The sequence below is a fragment of the Nesoenas mayeri genome (assembly GCF_963082525.1).
Source record: "Nesoenas mayeri genome assembly, chromosome: 8".
Classification (NCBI taxonomy): domain Eukaryota; kingdom Metazoa; phylum Chordata; class Aves; order Columbiformes; family Columbidae; genus Nesoenas; species Nesoenas mayeri.
This window is the reverse complement of record NC_137554.1, coordinates 28,603,210-28,625,310: the sequence shown is the minus strand read 5'-3', so window position 1 is coordinate 28,625,310 and position 22,101 is coordinate 28,603,210. Positions and strand designations below refer to the sequence as shown.

At 43.7% G+C, this 22,101-nt stretch overlaps 1 protein-coding gene across 5 annotated transcripts in view; it reads right to left on the bottom strand.

Moving 5' to 3' along the window:
* ACBD6 (acyl-CoA binding domain containing 6) overlaps positions 1–22,101 on the bottom strand; it is an 84,094-nt gene that overhangs the window by 35,217 nt on the left and 26,776 nt on the right. For all 5 annotated transcript variants that reach the window (XR_013922446.1, XR_013922447.1, XM_080348959.1 and 2 more), the window contains exons 5-6: positions 14,138–14,243; positions 7,719–7,808 (exon numbers count right to left, since the gene is read on the bottom strand). Coding sequence is in view for 3 of the 5 variants with exons in the window: in XM_080348959.1 (XP_080205085.1) it covers positions 7,719–7,808; positions 14,138–14,243 (196 nt within the window). In the remaining 2 variants the exon portion in view is untranslated. The remainder of the gene's footprint in view (positions 1–7,718; positions 7,809–14,137; positions 14,244–22,101) is intronic.

The window sequence follows — 22,101 nt, the reverse complement described above, 5'->3', positions numbered from 1 at the left end:
CCACAAGCCAGGCAATCCCACAGCAACCCACTAAAACGTGCTGCTGTCCTTCATCTCTGGCTTTAAAGACAGCATTTTGGTTACCCTGAAAACAGCTTTAGATTCTAAGGGTAAAGCAGAGACCACTGTTAGTTTTTTCAGGACCAGCTCTTGAATTTTACTTTTCAAACACCAGTTTTGCACGTAGAGGTTGAAAAGGACTGTGTGGACCCTGAAACCACTGCTGGAAAAGCACAGAAGCCTGTGGGCTGGAGATGCTGCTTTGCCCAAGCAAGGGTGCCAGCTGCTTTGCTGCGCCAGCGATGGAGCAATGATTCATATGTCTATAGGGAGCAGAAGAAACAGACTGTACATGTCAAGATGGAAGATGGGAGGAAACAGTGCAAAAAAGCCCAGTCTGCACAAGCAGAAAGAAACACCCATCCATACAAGCTACAGTTTGTGTTGGTGAGGCTGGAGGTGTCTTCAGAAGTTGAAGAGTATACCAGGGATAAATCTCTGCATCTCCCCAGCATCTACTCAGAGCTGCAAATATTTTGCAAATGTTTCTGCTGAAAGGGACTTTTCTCCCAGTAGGTAAAATCAGCATCTGCTGAGTGGTGACCATTTAACATTCAACCTGCTGCCAATCTACATTCCACAGAGAGACCTGCAGGAGAGACATGGAGCTGTGCCACCTCTAATAACTGTGTGACTGGCACCATGTCAATGCTTTAATGTAGAAAGCTACCCTCTGTCACTAAGCAGATCTCTCTTTTCTTTTGGCTAATGGCTTTCACACCCGTTGGCAACAATGTCAAGACTCTGAAGGGGTTTGAGCCTGCAGAGTCTTCTGAGATTCGCTTGGCAAAGCTGGCTACAGAAATATGGAGACAGGGATTGGGGGGGTATAAGGAAAGAAGGAAACTATTCCACTTAATAATTCTGCTCTCATTTCTTTGCTTTCCATCCTTGTTTAGTGTTTTTACCCCTTTACCGCTGTATTTTCCTGCTGCAGCAATGGTTAGCTCAGCAGCACCTGCAATGCCCTTTGCTGTGAGCATTAACGACACCAAACCCTCTGCAGCAATCATCAGGACAGGGCCTCTCCTGGCTGTATGAGCCAGGCTTTCAGTATATTTAGGGGAAAATTTATACTGGGGACATTAACTGCAATGGCACAAGGCTCAGACATTCTCTTTTTTAATCTCGGACAGGTTTAGAGAAGGGTTGTAACAGCAGAGTGCTTTGGCCGCTGGCATCCTACCTACATGTGTCTGCACCCATCAGCCTGCAGCAAAGCTGTGCGGACCCATGGGGAAGGGGAAAGCTGTGTAGATACATCCTGTGGCCTTTGGTCTTCCGTTGGAACAATCAAGATGTCCACACTGATCTCAACACCCTCCTATAGACACAGAAAAACGAGGGTATGAGCTATATTCGGCGCAAGAGGCAGGGAAGGGATGTGTGTTTGCTGAGAGCAGCTTCATTTTTTAACGTCTACGCAATGCCTCCAACACAAGTCCCATGCAGAGACTGAGGCAGTTTGTATTCTTGCTGTGAAACCCAAATTAACAAGACTGAAAAGAAAAAAACAGGCAGTGAGAAGCAGGCAAGCAGGCCTGACTTTCCCTTGCTTCTTTTATCCTATACAAACACAATCCTTTTAGAGTCAGGCAGGAAAATAGAAAAAAACCCCACACAAATAAAACAAAACCAACAGACCAGCAACCTTAGTAATCTTCCAACATATCCATAATTTCTACTTTCATTTTTAGCTAATGGTGGAAATTAGTCTTTGCATAGTTGATAAAAATCAACCTGTCTCTGCTGGGTTAGTACCATGATCTGTAGCCCCGCAACTACTTCTAGTACAATTGATTTTCCTTTTTGGCAACCAATAGGCCAGTCAATAATAATGTTGTTTGAGGAGGATTGAGTCATGAGGGAGATGAGCCCTCTCTGCCATTTATTATGTTTGCATTGTCTCCATTTGAAAAGATTTTCTCTTTTTTTTCCTTCCAATGAGTGGAGGTATTGTATTCCAAGGGGATGGCTACTCCAGAAGCCCACTGACTCACAAGTGTGTTCGGATGCAAAGAGAGCAGAGGGACGGAGGAGATGTCACCTAGACGTATGTGGCAGAGGACCGGGAAGAAAACACGAGCCAGAGAGGTGAGCGCTATTCTGCTACACTGGATATATTTTAGAAAAAAACAAACACAAACCCAAAACCAACCAGACAAGAACCCCAACCATGCCACCTCATGTGAATTAGTACAAGATACAGATACAACATCAGCACCAAAGAGCAACCAGCTCTCTTTGCAGACAGCACAGACACAAGATGCTTGGCACAGAACTTACTGGTGTCTAGGCATGAATAAAATAAAATCCACATATACTAGCCACAGATTTCCTAATCTAATGATTTTCAGCTTTGGTTTTCAAGTTTCCTTCTCAAACCCCTGAAGGTCCATGGGTGACCACTGAGAACTTGCTGACAAGCAGTTTAATGTCTCAGTACAGTGATCTGCACCTTTACTAGGAAAGTCAAAGATCAGTAAATAAGAACTGACGGCCAGTTACAGCTTTTTTCATCCTTGTAGTCATAATCATAGTACAATTTTAGCATACACAAATGAATACCATAACACTGACAAACTGATTAATAGAACTGCACAATGATTTAGTTTAAAAATCATAAAATATTTAGATACATTTTTAATTCAGCTGCTCTACCACACAGATATGTAGACAGCCCTAAATTACCCTGTGTGTCAAGAGATACAGTTCCACCAACTAAACATGCTTATTTTAAGAATTGTTTGCATGGCTACATAGGCTTGTAAAGCTTTTTCACAGTACATTGACCTGTGGCGACCACTCCAGGGTAGTTTCCCACACACACCCAAGGGCACACCCTGAATGCACATATTATTATTATTATTATTATAAAGAGTAGCCACAAATGGAATAAAGTGCAGCCACAGCAAGTCCAGGAGGAGAGTGTACGGTCTGTTGCCATCACAAAGGAGAGATACTATTTGTCCTCTCTCTCATTGGACAATTGCTACACCACAGTGCCTTTCATCTTTTTTAAAACAGCCCTAGCAATCTGTACACCTGCAATGCTCCCTGCATAGGATGAGCGATTACAAGGGGCCTTTGCACCAGAGCACAGAATCCTCCTTTTCAAGCCGCTTTACTTGCCTTTCTCTTACAGGAGGACGTGACCAGACTTAGACCCAGCCTCAAGAGTGCTCTTCCACCTAATAACAGCACGAAAGCACTAACCTGTGCCTAAACTTCCCCCCAAAGACCATGGAGGAGCTCCTCTGAGAGCTGGTTGAGCAGCACCTCACATCCAGGAGTGGAGCAGAGTTCTGCTGTCTACTCCACGCCACCAGATACAGCTGAGGACAAACAAAATCTCTGATCAGTCCAGCTTGCTGCTCCTGGCCTGGTGGACATCAAGGATGCCACAGCCTAGCCACAGGGGAGGATGAAGCTGGGGGGCAATTCTGCACAGCTGGTGTTCAGTGCCTCCTCTGGCCCCAGGAAATCCTCCTTTACAGGGAAAAAAATCTCCCCATAGGGGAACAAGCTTGTCTTTGTCACCCATCCTCTGCAAGGAAAACTTAATTCATGTCTTCATATATTTTAAAGCTAGAAATGGATATTATAATCGTGTTGCTGAGCTCCATCAGAACTGTTACGTTATGAATATACTCCCCTTCATCACTCAATTAAAAACATGCATTTTAGGCAAACAGCTCCAGTGGAAAGAGGCTGTTTTCAGACTAAGCCCCAAGCTTCAGGTGTTTCCAGCAGAGGTCCAAATTACCATACCACCACCCACTTCGAAATGGCCTCTGGCTCTGAAGATTTAGGTAATTCAATTACACAAATGCCTCTTTTCAACAAAGCAGAGAAGCCTGTTGCCTTTCTGTGTCCCCTTGCCCATGGCAATCCCTTACAGCCTCTTTTCACACGTGCTATTAGAGCTAATTATGAACCGTCAGAGAACTCAGTGGCTGCAGCTTTTCAGTGACATTAGTGAACCACCTTTTTTGAAACTGCAGTACCACTGTTGGAAACAAAAAGCGCTGGACCACTGCAGTGCAGGAGTGTGCGGTTATTTCCAGAATTAAAGCGGTTTGGAGCACGCTACAGCAATGAGCAGAGCCAGGCGATGTCTCCTGCTGCTCCCAAGCTGTTTAACAACAAAGAGCAATAGCTCGACATCTGCAGAGCCTCTCCATCCAGAGACTGCAAGTGCTTCAAGAATAGATAGTACAAACACAAGTAAAATAAGGCAGCAAAAACTGACTAAGGCAAATCTACAGGCACAGTAAACCCGTATGACTTGCTCCGGGTCACCTAGCAGAGCATCACCATCACCGCCTGCCTAGGGCAGCTAAATCCTGTTGCACACTCCAAGAGAGCCAAGATGGAAGAGAGCATAAATCTGTCATGCTGCTTGACTAACTTTTTAGAAGCATACTAAACCACAGGCAATTAAAAAAAAAAAGGTCTGTAACATTCCTCTCCTTCACTATCTGCTCATAACCCCTGATATAGTCTTTATCTCTTATGCTGCCTGCTGCAGGTGTTGCTGCAAAACTGAAGGAGACAGAAACACCTGGAGACTTGAGTGGCACAGAGCCTGCGATGGGACAGAAATAACAGCAGCATCAACTGAAGTCACTAGAGATTCTCTTACACTTAACCCACTGCTCTTTGTAACCTACACATTAACTGCTGGGGCCGCAGGGGTCAGTACTGGGGCTAGTATTATTCAGTATATTCATCAATGATTTGGATGAGGGAATAGAGTGTACTATCAGCAAGTTTGCTGATGACACCAAGCTGGGAGGAGCGGCTGACACACCAGAGGCTGTGCTGCCATCCAGAGACCTGGACAGGCTGGAGAGTTGGGCGGGGAAAAATGTAATGAAATATAACAAGGGCAAGTGTAGAGTCTTGAATCTGGGCAGGAACAACCCCAGGTTCCAGTATAAGTTGGGGAATGACCTATTAGAGAGCAGCGCAGGGGAAAGGGACCTTGGGGTCCTGGTGGACAGCAGGATGACCGTGAGCCAGCACTGGGCCCTTGTGGCCAGGAAGTCAATGGTACCTGGGATGTATTAGAAAGGGGGTGGTTAGTAGGTCAAGAAAAGTTCTCCTTCCCCTCTACTCTGCCCTGGTGAGACCACACCTGGAATATTGTGTCCAGTTCTGGGCCCCTCAGTTCCAGAAGGACAGGGAACTGCTGGAGAGAGTCCAGTGCAGGGCAACAAAGATGATGAAGGGAGTGGAGCATCTCCTGTGTGAGGAAAGGCTGAGGGAGCTGGGGCTCTGGAGCTTGGAGAAGAGGAGATTGAGGGGTGACCTCATTAATGTTTACAGATATATAAAGGGTGAGTGTCAGGAGGATGGAGCCAGGCTCTTCTCAGTGACAACCAATGGTAGGACAGGGGGCAATGCGTTCAAACTGGAAGACAAGAGGTTCCACTCAAATTTGAGAAGAAACTTCTTCTCAGTGAGGGTGACAGACACTGGAACAGGCTGCCCAGGGAGGTTGTGGAGTCTCCTTCTCTGCAGACATTCAAAACCCACCTGGACACCTTCCTGTGTAACCTCATCTGGGTGTTCCTGCTCCGGCGGGGGGATTGCACTGGATGAGCTTTTGAGGTCCCTTCCAATCCCTGACATTCTGTGATTTGGTAATGTATAACAGAGGTGCTGCGGTGTTCATAGCCTGTTACAGAGTTTTTCCCCCCTCTCCCTTTTTCTTCTGGTTGCTCTTAAAATTCCTCCTGCTCTTGCTGTGGATGTGAATTCTTAGAGGGTAAAGGTAAAAAAAAAAAAAAAAAAGAGAAATAAACATTAGGTCACAAAGTCTTGAAGTGTTATTGCAATTTATATATGGCTGAGAATAAAAATGTGTCTGCCTTCTCTGGGAACACACCTACGAGCAAACAGAGACCTTTATAAAAAATTCTCCTTTATTACCTTGGTGGGGAAAAAATAATTAAAAAAAATATCAAAGATTGATTTTCTTTTTATAGCTATTATTAACCTTTTGTTACTGGCCAAAAATAATCTGGTTTGAAAATGTGCAATACATCAAAAAGAAAAAAAAAAGAGAAGAATTTAACAGAAAATTAATGTTTGGGAAGATGACTGTCCCTTCAGCCTTTTCTTCTAAGAGTCAGACTTCACCCTCAAAGAAATGAGACAAGCAAGGAAGTGACTTTTCAGACTGCTCCCTGATTTCAAGGCAAAGCTGTTCCCACGTGTATCCGACACGTCACTCACCAGTTCTGACTGAAAGGCAACAGCCTCGTCTGACAGTGGGGCTTGAGAGCCCCCCCACTTGTAGTGGCCCCACCGCCCTCTTCTACATAAGGAAAAACTCCTACAAAACTCATTACAACCAAAATCCCTGAGGTCTAAGCATGAAGATACATGTCTCACCATCTACCGCATAGCCACACTTCCTAATACCCATCCCACCTGTGATTCTTCCCTGGGAAGTGCAAGAAATACTTTTTTTTTTTAATTTTTACAACTATTTTGTGTGTGTAAACACCAACACAGCTATTTGTAGCCTGTGAACACTCTGGGTCTGCTGAGAAGCCTGCAGGTTGCAACTGCGCTGAAGGTCCATCTCTCACAAATCCCTGAAGCATCTATCACAAGGATTCTTAAGATCTCAAAGGTGAGAGTGAGTAAGTTTGTCAGCAGAAGTGGATCTATGTCCAAATGGAGGAGGAGAACAAAGCCAATAAGTGCCATGCTTGGTCAATCATAACTCAACAGAAATACGTTAGACAATTATTTCCGAACATGACTGCACTTATGCAGGTCAGCCCTTCCTTACAACAAGGTGACAAAAGCGGGAGAGTTGACTCATGAGCACAGGCAGACGCGAGCTGGCTGGAATGAAACACTTGCAAAGCGGTTGCAGAACCAGCACTGTTCATAGCCTGGTCTATTAAGGCACTCCAACACTGCTGCTGGTTAAGCTCAGACACCCCAAAACTGCTGCTGGTTAAGATCTCAGATGTGTGGGCTGCAAACTGTGGTGTCTAAAAAGCCCCTTTATGTTGCATTAAATCAAATTATGCTAAAAATAGCAACTCCCATTGAGTAAGGTGTGTATGTAGGGATGGAAATGATACAAACCATTCAATTTTACCCTCAGGTCAGCACCAAGATCCTGCCAGAGCTGTCACGTGCCTACCACGCCGTGACCTGAAGCATCACGTACCCCTGCAGGGTGCTCTGCCAAAACCAGGCATTTATCGGACGCTTTTCTGATAGGCAAAGCAGGATTCTCTTTCCATTAGTCCACACAGCTCCGCTGAGAGCGTAGCGTTACAAATAGCACATTGGAGAATGCACTTTGTGTAGGAAGGTACCAAGCACTGCGTACGTGCAAAATCCCTCGCCATCAGTACCACGAGTCACATTGGAAGCAACAGCCAGGTAATCAAAAAACAACTGCAGGGAGAAGTTTCAGCAGGAACTGAAAAAAGCCCCTCACAACTATGTATTTCATGCAACCAAATTCTGTTGTTTTTGCCACGTTACCTTTTTGGATGTTCTTCTCTACGGTAAACACTCTGAGCAAACTTGCTGGGTGCTCTTGGAAGAATCCAGTTTTGTGCAAAACGTTTGATCAGGAGGGTATGCAACACATCAAATTCAGCTTTGTATTCCTTTCTTACCTGGCTGTTAACGTCAGCGGCGTGCTGTAGCAGTACTGAAACCAGCTCCTTGTGTCCTCTGTCGCAGGCCCAGTGGAGCAGAGCCCGACCCTGCAACAAGCAGGAGAAAATTAAAGCCAGCCAGAAAAACAGCACAGTCACAGTCTTGCTATGAAGTATGGAATACTGCTAACAAAACTAACATGGATGTATTAAAAAAAAAAACAAACTGATATTAGCGTGTAACATACTATTACACCTGATTTGCACTTGCAGAATAGCGCTAGAAATGTTAAAAGTGACATATAGTTCATTTTTTCATTAATTTAGCATCAAAACCATGAGCCAGTAAAAATTTAGAGGGGGGGAAAAAGCAGCAAGGTGCAAAAAGCAGGAGCCATAACATGATTTGTTTTCCTATATAGGCTTGAGATTTTTGATACTTCTGACTGCTCTGGGAGCAGGATTTAATACAGTAAGATTTTCAGTGCTGCCCAAGTCACCTGGACACCAAGTCCCCAAAAGCTCATTCCTGTGGCAGGTCCAAAACACTCAACCCACGGGCTCTGCCTCTGCTGCTACAGATTAAAACTGGGCATGCCCAAGACATTTTCTATGATCTATAGAAGATTTCATATATCAGCAACTCCAAAGATCTACGATATATAGAAGATTTTATATATCAGCAACTATAAAGAGAAAGGTAGCTCAAAGTAGTTTGAGATGGAAGGTTTTCTTCTTTGTTTCCTATGTACTCTTAGTAAATTAGACTTAGTGTCAGCCTCTCTTGATTTAGGACGGCGTGTGGCATGCTTGAGGGGAGATTCCTTGGAAATCCCCCTGCAGATAACCAAGAAATCATCCTCCAAGCTGCGACACTGTCAGACCAACCTGCGTTTTCCAATCTGCCACACAACACAGTCGCAGACCTTTGCGGATGAAATCAGTTGAATTAGCCCACGCCTGGTTATAAATCTCTCGGCAGAGCAGTGGGGAACAAGGTGAGCAACTCATTTATCTGCTAATGGGAACCGTGAGCCAAATTTCCTGACCATGGTGCCAAACAGCAGGAGAGGCAGAAGACACCTGTGACTGTGGCTCTCACTGCTTCTGCTGGACGCTCTTGGGCAGGACAGCAGAGGTAGAACATGATTTTGAGTAAGGAAACGTGATCTTGGACACAAAGCATTAAGCTTTTTAACATGCTTTTTGACCCAGCAAGTAATTAATTTTTGTAACACATAATTTTAACGTTACACTAATTAACCTTGAATTAGAATGAATTTTCTGACAATGACTTTCTATGGAAGCACTGATGACATCCATGGGCCATTTCATGATTAATGTTCTTGCACTCAACACCACTATCAAAGTCTAAAAGGGGGAAAGAGCACAATTTGAAACCATTGGTAAACATGAAAAGATCTTTAATTTGCGTTTAGCATCCTTATCTCAACTCTGGACTGGTAATTACTTAAGACTTAGGATTTCAGTTGGGCAAATACCAACTTTTTTGTTGGTGCCACAGATGTTTATTTCAAAAGAAATAAGCACTACCTGCAATATGCACAATAGCAATAAATCAACAGAAGATTTCAATTTATTTATATACGTGTAGAGGTATAATATTGTAGTTACACCAGTGTAACTATTGTGCAATTACACCACAAAGTAAAGGCATTTCTATCCTTTCTATGAAAATTCATGTTACAGATTAGTGGCTCTAATATATTGGTTTGCATTTGTCTCTGGACAAGCAGAATCTCATTTTATTGGTGCTGAGCTTGGCTAAGACCAGGAAAGGAAAAAAACAATAGTTTGGGCCAATTCTGCCAGCTTGGGGTGCTGCAGCATCACGCAGCCGGTCCCTTCCCATGACACTGGAAGGCAGGTTTGCTGCAAATATTGCCTTTCGAACAAGAAAAGGAGCTGAAGCCTGGTCATCTAGAGTCATTAAAAATCTCCTTGTGCTATTTGCAGGAGTATGGATTTCAAGTCTTGGGCCAATTCCACTTTGGGTAATTACACTCTGCTTACCTATATATTTTCTCTGCAACTCTAAATGGATACAATATTTTCTAATTAGTGCCTTAAATGGCTCTGCATTGTAATTGTGTGCTATTTAAAAGCTGACACGTCCCACCCAAGAAAACTACATCCTTGCAGCACCCTTCGCCCTAAGCAAAGAGTGTGAGGGACTTTGGAGACCCTTTGCGAGAGCCCACTGCTTGATGTTGAAATAAAAACACCTGCAGAAGTATCTTAACCTACTTACTGTATAACAGAAAAGCATTACTAAGAAACTTCTATTTAAAACAAAATAATATTCACTACTGTTTGCATGGTATCAGACAAATTAAAATGCTGAGGAGTTCTGGCTAATGTATGTAGGCATCTATACAGCTACAGAGTCCACTTGTTTCCCATGTCTTCCTTAAAACAAACCTTAGCAATAAGACAAACTTACACTGAATGTACAATCCAACTCTTTGTTTAGCAAAGATATCACCTATGCATATTGAAAAGTTCTTTAGTCTGCACAGCTGCTGCTTTGTATCAGCATAACGTGGATTCTTGTGTTTAAATAACATGGCAGAAATCTTAGGAGCCACAGATTGAGCTTTCCCCAAACGCTTCACACATGACTATTTCATTAAGCAGTGAGAGACACAAAGCAACGTGAATGATTTCCTAGAGGAAAGCACCATGGTACTGAGGTCTTGACTAAATAAAACCAAACATCAAGGTGCTGCCTCCATGCAATTCAAGCACACAACAGTTGTTGCAGAAGTTACCTGAGAGGATGCATTTTCCTCTGCCTTTGAAGTATTTAATAAAAAAGCAGCATAAAAATAGCCTCAGTGCTCTAACCCTGCCTCTTAAATCTTCTGTGCTCTGCTTGGGTAACCGCTGCCAGCTTGGCCAGCTCCTGCAGCAGTTGCTCAAGCCAACAGCACATCAATTTTGCTCAGCTCCAAGTCACAGGGTGTTCACAAACAAAGCACAGGACAGGGATTTGTCTCAGATACACTGAGTCTCAGCAGACAAACGGATGGGAATGATTTTCACATCAATTAGCCAGTGCAGAGAAAGAGGAGAACAAAGCCAAAGTGAATGGATGCGCTGCAATAGCAAGCTCTACTTCTAGGCACGGTGTTTGCAGCTGGCACAGCTGTACACCAGCGAGAGCCACGCTAACTCGTGGCGAGTGTTTTATTACCAGTAATTAAGAAGAGATACATGCAGAGCTGCTGCATCCCTCCCAGTGATAATAGACATAGTGAATCAAGCAGCAGTTAACAATTTGTACAGGTAGACTTCAGACCTGATTTGGAAGTCAATTACTTCTAAAACTCTGAAACATTTGGGTCATTTTTCTGATGGGAATAAGCCTGCACATCCATAAGCACGAGATCTTTCTTCATTCCCACCCCCCCGCCCTTTTGTTGGCAAGCTGGCACCAATTTGGCACTTGCTGTCTCAAAAGCAGGAGGATTGGTGACTAAGCGAGCATCATTTCAGATGCCTTTCATTAAAGTTTTGGCACAGGCTTAAATACTGCACACAGGTAACATTTGTTTACTGGGATTTCTCCAACAACTTAAAAAAAAACCCAAACAAACCCAAACCTCTCTCTATATCCTCCACAGCCCTTGTCACAAATGACAAAAGCAACTAATCTATGCCTTTGAACAGTTTGTGCTTTGTTAAAAGTTGAAAAAATATTATTCTCAAAAAGGCTGCAAGCAATTCATGCAACCAGAATGTGCCCATGACGACTTCACAGCCACAGACCATTTCTTATTTCATTAGTCTTGTTGACATACATAAGAGAAACGGGTTTAGTCTGTGCTGCTTCTAAGTGAATGCAAGCGACTCTGTTGAACTCCGGGCAATTTAGATACAGTAAATGGAAGCCTGTACATGATTACTGTCATTAGATTCTTTGTTTAATTCTAAATTGAAGTTCATTATATCCAAACTGTTAGCAGGTACACTGGCTTGCATGCTGTACATGAAGATCTTTATTTTTTTAACTCTAGAGGAGGAGACCACTTATGCTTCAAAAGTTGCCAAGTACATCTATCTAAAACCAGGGACTTCTATTGCCCTTTCTGAAATCCTTTTGCTTTGAGTAATTTGGCTTGTCCCCATTTTACATTTTTATTCCTGATTTCTTTTCTCCTTTCGCTAACTCATTTCAGGTTTGCACAAAATGGGGGGGATACAATTAGATACAATACTAATGCATCACATGGAAATAAAATCTAAACACCTTACAACCTCAGTGAAGTCTTTATTGTAGAAGGCTGAGTAGTTTAACATGAGACTATTTGGTGCTTCAGGAGATTTTGTTCCATAACAAGTTAACTCTTTGTATGTATCCCTGCTGTCATGTTAAATTTATGTGCATTTAAATCAAAGGATTGACAGTGTGAGTTATATTCAGAGGGCTAGGGAAGGCATCTTTTGGATATGGTAGGATGTATTTCTACAGTAACACTAAAATAGTTAATAAAAATGACAAGATTATGCCCTCATACACTTCACTCTACCAAAGACTCAGTCTGGGTTATCTCTAGTCTAAAATGGGTTCTAAAACTTCAATCAACCTGCATGATATTGGAAAATAAGCTACACTCCAGACTATGAAGAACACATTTGGATATCGAACAACATTACTGATGTTTTCAGCTCCTCAACATGAAATAAGTATTTTTCAGATTTTTCTGAAATTCTACTTTTTTTTTTTCTTGGTCCAACTGGAGTCAAGCTTACGGAAGCCAAAAAAAAAAGGGTTCTTCCCTGTTTGTTTATTTTATATTATCCCAGCAAATGCTCAAACAAACAAACACTGAGACTGTGAGAATTTAATCTATGGTGGAATTTTGCAGCAGTGGGATCCTTCCACGAGCACAGGGAGGCAGGGTTTTCATATCCTAACCGTGCTGAAGCAATTCCATACTCCGCAACAGTCACATGTTAATACCTATTAGTTCTGACACGGGTCTTCTCTTACATCAGAGGCTCGTGGATAATTCTCAAAGAGGATGGCACCTGGCTCTAAGTATTTATATTGTTAAAACACAAAAATATTTCAACCTGTCTTTCACCATTTTTTTTTTAAAAGACATTTATTTGGCTGAAAACAAGCACAGTTGTTGCTTGAACACAAAGGAAGGTACGAGCTTCTGAATGCCGCTAACTATGAAAGAGCAGCTTGCCAGTGGAAACGAAGCAACGTTAACATGATGTTACTACACACTTATTGCAAGCGTGTGATCCCCAAAATGAGATTTTATTAACGAAAGGACTCCAGCTGTGTTCCGGGGGACTGCCCTGGACATTTACTTCTGTAACCTGTGACCAGCAGCAGGAGGGATGGAGCTCAGCAATGGCACTGTTGCAGCAACTGTGTGGCACACGACAAGTTTCAGTTCATTGAATTTATGATGTGAAATTCCAGTCCTGATCATGAACACCTTCCCCTCCTCTCCTCTGAAAATTAATTCACATGAATTCCTGATTAATAATAAAAGGCTCTGCCATCAGCATTCAGAGCCCCAGCCGGGGCTGTCATGGCTCAGAGGGCAGAAATCTGCTTAGAGCTACTGGAGAACCCAACTGAATTTGTGGCGTCTCAGTCTATGAATGTGTAAGCACTTCATCTGTTCACCAAAACCACAATGTGCTGGAAATCAGCGGGCAGAAGTAGCTGTACATCCAACAGGTCACAAGCAGGGCTAGGGGGCAGCACACAGGCATTGAAACTATGGCCATAAAGCTGGGACTGCGACGGTTCCTGATGGATGGACAGGAAATTGTCTCCTCCAAAAGTTTACTTTTATCAAGAAAATGATCAGGCCAATTCACAACTTTAGACACTTATCTTTTTTCTGGAGGTTTCTGGCAATGCCTGTGTTATCTCCCCATGGGGAAATGCCATTTTGAGTCTGATGACCAGAGACAGAGTGGACAATGTCACTGTTTTTGTGAAGCTGGAAAGCCGGTGTCGCTCATTTGCCTGCCACCTGGGAATGATGAAAGTTGATGGCACAGCAGAAATCCTGCTTCACCAGAGTTAATCGGTCAAAAAAGCCATTTCCCTCACTTCCTACATCTATCTGACCACATTTCATGCACAAGGTAAGGAAAGGGGGGTATTTAGAAGATCTTATTCTGCAAGTGGTCGCTGGCATTGCTGAAAATAACATAGAAAGTAAGTTTCCAATATACTACAGCATCACAATCAGTACATCTACGCTACTAGGAATTCAGTGGAAAGCCATTTTCAAATAGATTTTCCCTGTCTCAATGACCAAATGTTTGTCCAACTGTTGCAGCACCTTGTTATAAAAATCCTAACCAGTGAATTTTGAGAAGTTGTTGCCCTGAATTAATACACAAAGCAGTTAAAAGATTGATGGTCTTCTCCATACCTCCTCATCTGTGACATTCACATCCACTTTTTTTGATCGAATGGCTTTGGTTACATAGTCAATGTTGTTTTCTCTGCAGTAATCAAAAATGTTCTTGTCCTCTTCCCTATTCAAGAAACAAAAACAGAAGAAGTACCACATTATTGAACAACACAAAGTATATGCACACCATATACTCTAACTTTGCTACAGACATTTCAATAGTATCACTGGACTGAAACAGACGTTTAGTATTGCACGTGCAGAATAACATGTTTTTTTTTCCAAGGTACAAGACAGAAGATCCCACCTCCTAGAAAACAAAGGGGTTTTTAAACTATATTATGCCAGGGCAAAAATCAGCTTATTCCCATGAACTGGCACAGGAAGCTTGTACAGTTCTCCAGCAAAAACCAAGTTCAAATCCTGGTATTTGCAATCCCACAGAAGATAAAGGCTAAAGCTGCTCTTCTCCCTACTATAGAAACTCCTAACAGCCACTCGGGGTCAGAGCGAAGGCCCTTTCAATGCCATCCATCTCCCACAGAGGCCACTAATGGTGGCTTGCAGGAAAAATCAGAAGAAATAGGACACACACAAATCAATCTGTCCCCAATTAGATCCTCCCAGCTGCAGAAACTCAGTGGCTTCAGGATTTCTGTAGGTAGAGGCTGCATCCCGATGAGCACATTTATCAGTGTTTTCCAGGTCCTTTTTCCACACTGTTCTGCTCTTCAACACATTCATACTCTCAGCCTCTCTAAAGGACAAACTTTACAGCTCAGTGTTCTGTGTGTGAAGGGCTGAACAGTGGGCAAGTACATTCTTTGGTGGCTTTAAAATAGGTGCCTGACATTATAACCCACTCTTCGGTAAGTAATTGCTGAGAGATTTGTGAAAGGGAGGTTGTTTTGCTCTCAGCCTTTTGGACATGAGAGAAGAGTCTCTGCAATGCAATGGGGCAGTTTGAGGAGAATTGATCCCCCAGTGCTATAGGGCAACAGTTGTCCTCGCATTCATCTGCACTGCTCTTGAAGCTCACAGGCTGAAGAACATCAGAGCAAGGAAAAGTGGAATATAAACATTTATATTCCTGAGCAATGGGTTACAAAGAAAAAAAAAAAATGCTTTTTGACCTGCAGTCCCAACAAAGATGAAGATACCAATGCCACCAAGACCATGTCCCCTGCTCCATGACACAACATCAACTTAGTCTTTTATTGTGACATACTCAGCTTACTACATGACACTGTTCTTCAGATCTCAAGCACCTGTTTTTTCTTCCTCAGTGCCAGCAAAAGGTGGGAAGAAAGTGTTGATATTCAGCTTTCTCTGAAGCCTTTCCTCTGACCTTGCTTTATCAGTGGCAGTGTCTCACACATCATCCCTGCTCTTTGTTCACAAGCAGTCCCTTTTCGCACACCTGAGTTGTATCTCTAGTGAAGAGCCAGGTGCCACACAAGATTTCACACTCCACGTATAGGCCTAGGGACATGATAAGTCTTCGAGTTTCTTAAGTAGCCTCCCGCAAACTCATTTGTTGGAGGTTTTGTCTGTACACTACACACAAGTTCCTGGGAAACAGATGGCTGCATACCTTGGAGGCAGTTACATTGAATTCTAGGGGAAAAAAAATAATCTCATGGTAGGATTAGACAAGGAAAAAGCTTATATGGTGTGAGATGGAGCTTGACAGACTCGTGATGGAGGTTATAGGACATGCCTGCCCCTACTAACAAGGCTGATCTGATAACACTGGGCAGCCCCTCCAGTCCTGCCTTGTTAGTCCAACCACTTAAACATCCTTGGCTGCCAAAACCAGCCTTTTGGGTCAAGCTGCTACTCAGACAGTAATCACCAGTCGTCCTACCACAGCCTCCTGACAAGCCTCCTACAGTCCTTTCCCGAGGATATTACTGTCTGTAAGGGGGAAATGACCTGACACAGCTATTCGGATATGATTTAGCTTTTCTGGAATAACCACCTCTGCAAATGGTCTATACATTCCCCTTTCCAAAAAACCACTTTTCTTTCAGAAGTCTCCACAATGGAATTAATCCAGAATAGCAATTTCCCCACCTGAACATAAGGTTTTGGGAAGTTTCATCTCTCTACTCTGCATTTATTTTCCAATAAGGTGTTCCTCTGCCCCTCATGCCCCCTTTAAAAAAATCAGCATATATTATCTCCAACTTTTCTATAAATATTAACAAGAAGAAACAAGCCTTTTCCTAAATAGATTCAAGGGAAAAGTCCATACTGTCATAATGAAACATTTTACCTGCAAACAAAATAGCCACATGAAGCTCTAGACATGTAAACCATTCTGATCCAGTCATGTGCCAAAATCAGGAAGGGAAATTAAGAGAAGAGCTCAGAGGAGTTAAATCCAGATTTCTAGAGGGACCAATACAAGGCAAAAAGCTCCACTTGAATGGTCGGAATGGAATAAAGACAAGTTACTGTTATTTGCTGACTTTGCATTCAAAACCACACATGACAAATAAGAAACATAGCTTAAAAACCTTGCAAGACAGACTGTTTTTCCCCTCTTTATTTCATGTGTGCATGTGTACATACTGAATAACTCCTCCACTGTAGTAGCTACAAGAACAAGGACGACGCGGTGTTTTCATCAGACCAGTTCCTAGCAGGAATTTGCACTCCACATAAAACTGTTGAGAGTCAACAACAAGGCCCAGAAATCGGTAGAAACAGTCTGAAACTAGATAGAAGTACATCGGAAGCACAAAAGTGACACTGCAAATACATCACTTAGATGTTATAGGGGTGGGGAACCCATAGCATTTCTATCAGTACTTTTAGATAAAAACCTCAAATAAACCTAAATTTAAGTAAAAATACAGCATTCAAGACATTTTCAGATGGGAAAGACTGAAATTCAGTCTAAGGGAGATGTGTAAAAATATTTAAAACCTGTAGCTAACAGGAAGACACGGATGTAATTCTGCATTTCACACAATCTGACACGGAAACAAGCAGCAGCTCTTCTTGTTGAGCTAAAAAGGAGTCTCCAAGTCAGTGACAACTTGACTGTCAGGAAAGGCAGGGAACGTGTTTATATCCATTTCCTGAGGAAGGCCAGAATCTTATCTTCTCCATCGCTGACACGTGTTCAATGCCCAAAGCTGTTCTCTTCTGCTCCTCCCCAATCCCAATAAGAGATGCTAACCCTGATTCAGTCTCCAGCTGCAGCATCCCTGTTGCCTGCAGGTAACCCGTGGGCAGCTTCTTCCACCCTCGGATAAAAGGCTGTGGAAGGAGTTAAACCGAGCCACCCTGCCCAGGCTTGGAAGGCTCCACAAGCCTTCAAAGTCTGAAACACGTGTTAACGCAACAGTTTTAAACAGCTCACGGGAGAGATCCGCTGCCAGTTAATCAGGCTTCACTTCCTTCTTACCTGGAGCGCTGCAAATCTCCTTGCTTTCCAAATTACCATGAAAACGGGGCACAGAAGATATCTGAAATTCAAATATTCTACCTTGGCACATAGAGCATCCTTCAGATTTGCCCTGTCCCCATTTCCCCGCCTTGCAGGTTACCTCCAGCACAAAGCTCTACCCATAGGGCTGCCAGTGGCTGCTGCTTTGGGTGTCCTTTCCCCTTTTTCCCAGGGCTGGTCCAAGCCACATCCCTGCAGCCCCAGGTGCCACTAACAGGTGGCTTTGCCCTCCTGGCACAGTGCTGCCGAGCAAGGGGGAGTGCAGTGGAGCGAAGCCAGAGGCGTGCGGGGAGCCCGGAGACACTCGCAACACTTACCGCTTATGTCAAGGCCCTCGGCCCCCAAGGGACCCATTTTCACATAATCTATAATTATCTCTTCGCTTTAATCGCCTCGTCACTTCTGAGGCTCTCCTGGGCACAGGAAGAGGAAAAGCTCATTAACTGAACCTTTTCTCCTCTCTCCAGCCACCCATAGCTTTTAATTGCTTGGTGTTGTTATTATCTATCAGTGCAACTGGGATCATTTTCATAAGAAAGGGTGGTGGGAGGGAGGGAGGCAGGAGCGGGTCCCTGAGGTATGCACCACAGACAAACCTTTGCTTTCTCAATTATTTATGCCAGCTGAGGTTTTACAAGCTGAATAAATCCATAACTCAAGTTTATTTTGAGCCGGCAGGCTGTCCCGGGGGAAGTGTTGCCCACTTGCCGGCACACTCGTGTGCCGTCCTCTGAGAGCAGCCGGGACATAGCGAGACATGTGTCATCCAATTCCCCACCCTCTGCCGCACGCACTTTGGTAGATTAGCGGTAGCACCGGAGTGGAGTTGGCCGTGCAAATCCCAAATAGGAGCTGCCACTGAAGGATGGGCTCTCCCAAAGGGAAGGCAGGCCGGAGCCAAGCCGCCCCTTTGCACAACAAAGCAAAGCCCCAAGGGTCACCACTCTGGGGACAATAAAAAGGGGGAAAGCAATAAACTTGGCAATCATCCTGAAGTCAGGGACTTGTTGGCTAAAGATCATCAGAAGAGCATCCATTTCTAAATAACACTGACCTGCAAAAAACCCAAACACCAGCTGCCCAGACCTGCAGGTGTTTTGTTTGCGATGTGCCACAGCTGAGCACGCTGCAGCACACCCGGGAAAACTCTTCCACAGGGATTGCACAGCATTTGTGCGAGCAGACGACGCCTGTGGCACAGCCACTCAAATGCACGCACGATGCCAGCACGAGCACCCAATTCCCAACATGACCAGGATGCTGGCTCCTGCATCTCTGCAGCATCTCTCATCTCCAGTGTTCCCGAAAACAGGCTGGAGAGAACAAAACCGCAACTATGCTCCGGAGCGCCAGGCTCATCTCAAAAGCCATCACCACTCCAAAGTGGCATCCTTGCAATGGATACTGGAAGCAGCTCTTTAAAATTCAGCAGCCTTTGTGCCTGACCACACGCAGTGACCTCTGGTATTTTCTGCCAAAACAGTTCATTTGTCTCGCACAACAACTAATCAATTCCCGAGGCCATCCATCACGGGGGCTCGTGCGAGCTGGCCCAGCAGCAGGGCCAGATGGCGGCTGCGTTAGCGGGATTAATACAATTCTGATAGATTACGCAGCATCAGGCGGGCTCCCGAATACAAGGGGTGCCCTCTCCACACCCCCATCCTAAATGGAGCCCCACTCGTGACTGGGGTTGCTCCCAAGAGTTATGGGAAGAGGTGGAAATTTCTACCAGAAAAGGGCTTCTTCAGCATCCCTGGGATGGCAGAACTGTGAAGTTCAGCTCACGGAGGCTGCTGTGCCGACCGGTGGATGTGGTTCCCGTTCCGGCATGCAGCCCACAGCAGAGTACGGGAGGGCTCCTCCCGTGGAAGTGGGAAGGGACACAAACATTTAGCAACGTTATTAATAATATTTCACATTCTCCATCTGCCAAGTCAATGCTTTCGTTTGCTGGAAGCACTTATAAAATGCCTCCCCCGCACTTCTGCTTTAAAAAAAAATATTAAAAAATAACTTTAAAGTTGAATTTCCAATGCTATGGTATTTTTGGCATCTCCCTCAGTTTGTGTCTTAGATTAGATTTATATTGGTGACACATCAGTCAACCTCATCTCACTGCTCATTTCCCAGGGTTTGTGAAACTGTAATTATAGCTATTTGATCATGAAAGAGCTCAACTACTGCTGCTTTTGTTCTGGTAATAAGACAAGAAAAGAGACATAAAGCTTTATATAGCAGTAAAACACCCCACCACTATACCCAGCCTGCAATCACAGATGATTTCCAAATCCTTCCTTCCAGGGGAACCTCCAACTCCCATCATCAGTCACCAGCATGCATTATTTTTCTGTAACGCCTGAAGAAAGGTAAGTGATTTGCAGACAAACACACAGGCAGAGCACTATGTTAATACATTCTGCAACTGCTCCCCATTAGTCACTGAGGGTACTTGAGCTCTTTATTGCCAGGGTTTATTAATGACTCCTAATTGACGACCAGTGCCCAGCACCCCAAAGTAAATAACTGCTACGTCTCATTAGCTCAAGAGACCTTCTCCTGATTTGAGGATTGATCTACGAACACACAAATTGCACTGATTTAACTGAATCTCTTTCTAAATTGATTTAATTAGGTCGGTATAACCTGTTTCTATGGATGTTCTTGAATTTATTTGGAAACAGTGCAGGGTACTTCTGTGAGCCAGACTGACCATTTTTCTATCTAGTTCTCAAAGCAGAAACATTTGAGATAATTAGTGATAAGGCAAAAATCAGCCCTGGCACCATCCCAGTTCCTCCTACTTCTGATCCACCTGACTTTAGGGCAGGGTATGGTAACTCCACTCAGTCCAACATTTACAGATTTGCACCCTAAAACCCAAGCATTTCATTCCACAAAAAGAATGTAAGCATTATTTATGCATAATTTTAGACAGTTTGAAAGCAATGGTTTTGCTGCTTTGTTTGGTGTTTTGCTGCTGATGGTAAACTGGTGGTTTACTCTATTTAAAACAAGATCTCTTATCTTCCTGTTACATAGCAGTAGCTTGGAGGAGGTTAATAATTTGATAAACTGTTTTCAAAAGCTTCAAGAATAAAATTAGTAAATCTGCATAGGTGAACCCTCAAAGGCCTGCACGTGCATTCCTGTCTATCTCCTGGCGCAAGGCGAGGCTGTGCCGATGTCAGGCTCCAGATAAATTAGACAGCCCTTTCCTGCCTTCGCATCAGCGGAATCCTAAAGGGCACATGGTAGGCTGGGTTTGGTAGAGTAATGCCTGCCGAGAAATCACTTTCAGCCATCTGGCAGAAACCAGGGCTGATGAGACTTTGAGTTTTGGATTTCAGTACACAAAACAAAAACAAATCACCTTTTTCTGGGCTTCCTTAATGTGATCCTGTAACTAGGAAATGTTTATCCTATCAACAGCCCTAAGAAGCAGAGACTGAAGTGGTTTAATTTGTACACCCATTTTTGCAAACTTGTAAAGCTTCAGTAGGGCCATAACAAGTCAAAATAGTTTGCATCAAACTTTCTTTTCTGGGATCTTAGGTTCTGAGGTAGCTTGCATTTGGGAAAATAAGGCAAGACTGGCAAGGAGGACTGTAAACATGCTCAAGTGACTTGCAGCTGGGGTGCAGAAAAGCACATATATTGTATTAATTGTTGTTTAGCCCTGTGTGTTGGACAAGCAGAACATCTGTGTATAGGTAACACAGGCCTATGAGAGGCTTACAGGCATCCTACCAAACATGCCTGAGATTCCTGCCCTGCTGCGGGAAGGATCAACGCACAGTGGTAAATTACACCTGTGTGAATCCTTGAAATCCAGGGAAAACAGGAGGTTTGGTGATCCCTCAGCACGGACCGAGCTCCGCGGTGCCTGTGTCCCTCTGCCTGGGTGCTGCTTCAGGGATCCCCCAGTTGGTGAGGTCAGTAAAATAAATTTACTCTCTGCATTTCATTCGTGGTTTTGTGGTTGTTCCTGCGTCCTGCCTCTGCTGGCTCACACAACACACACATGCACTGAACTTGCCCATAACTACCAATGTGTTTATGCTGGCTCAAGCTATTAAATTTTCTTTCCCTTAAAATATTTTCACTGTCTTTCTCTACAGAAAATGCTTTAAGACTACATTCTATTGACAAATGTGCTTAAGTATTGCTGAATGCTAACCTTATGTTCTTTTAAGTAACCATGCACAGCCTTAGAACAGTCACCCTTCCCAGGCGAGTGGTCTGACTATCAAACCAATTCACTCCGTGCTTGAGATAAACTTGGATGCCAAATGGAAAGTCTAGAGCCATCCTCCTTTGGCTCATCTCCTTGCAGATTTGGTACCAGGGCAATTTTGCTTTTTAGGGCTGTGCTTTTACTATTATAATTAACACCATTAGAGATGTGCCTGTATTTGCACATGTTTATTCCCTGTTCCAGTAAGAGAATGAACCGCAGACAAAAGCCATAATAGATGGGCAACTACACAGAGAAAGCTGAAGCTGTACAGTCTGCACACAG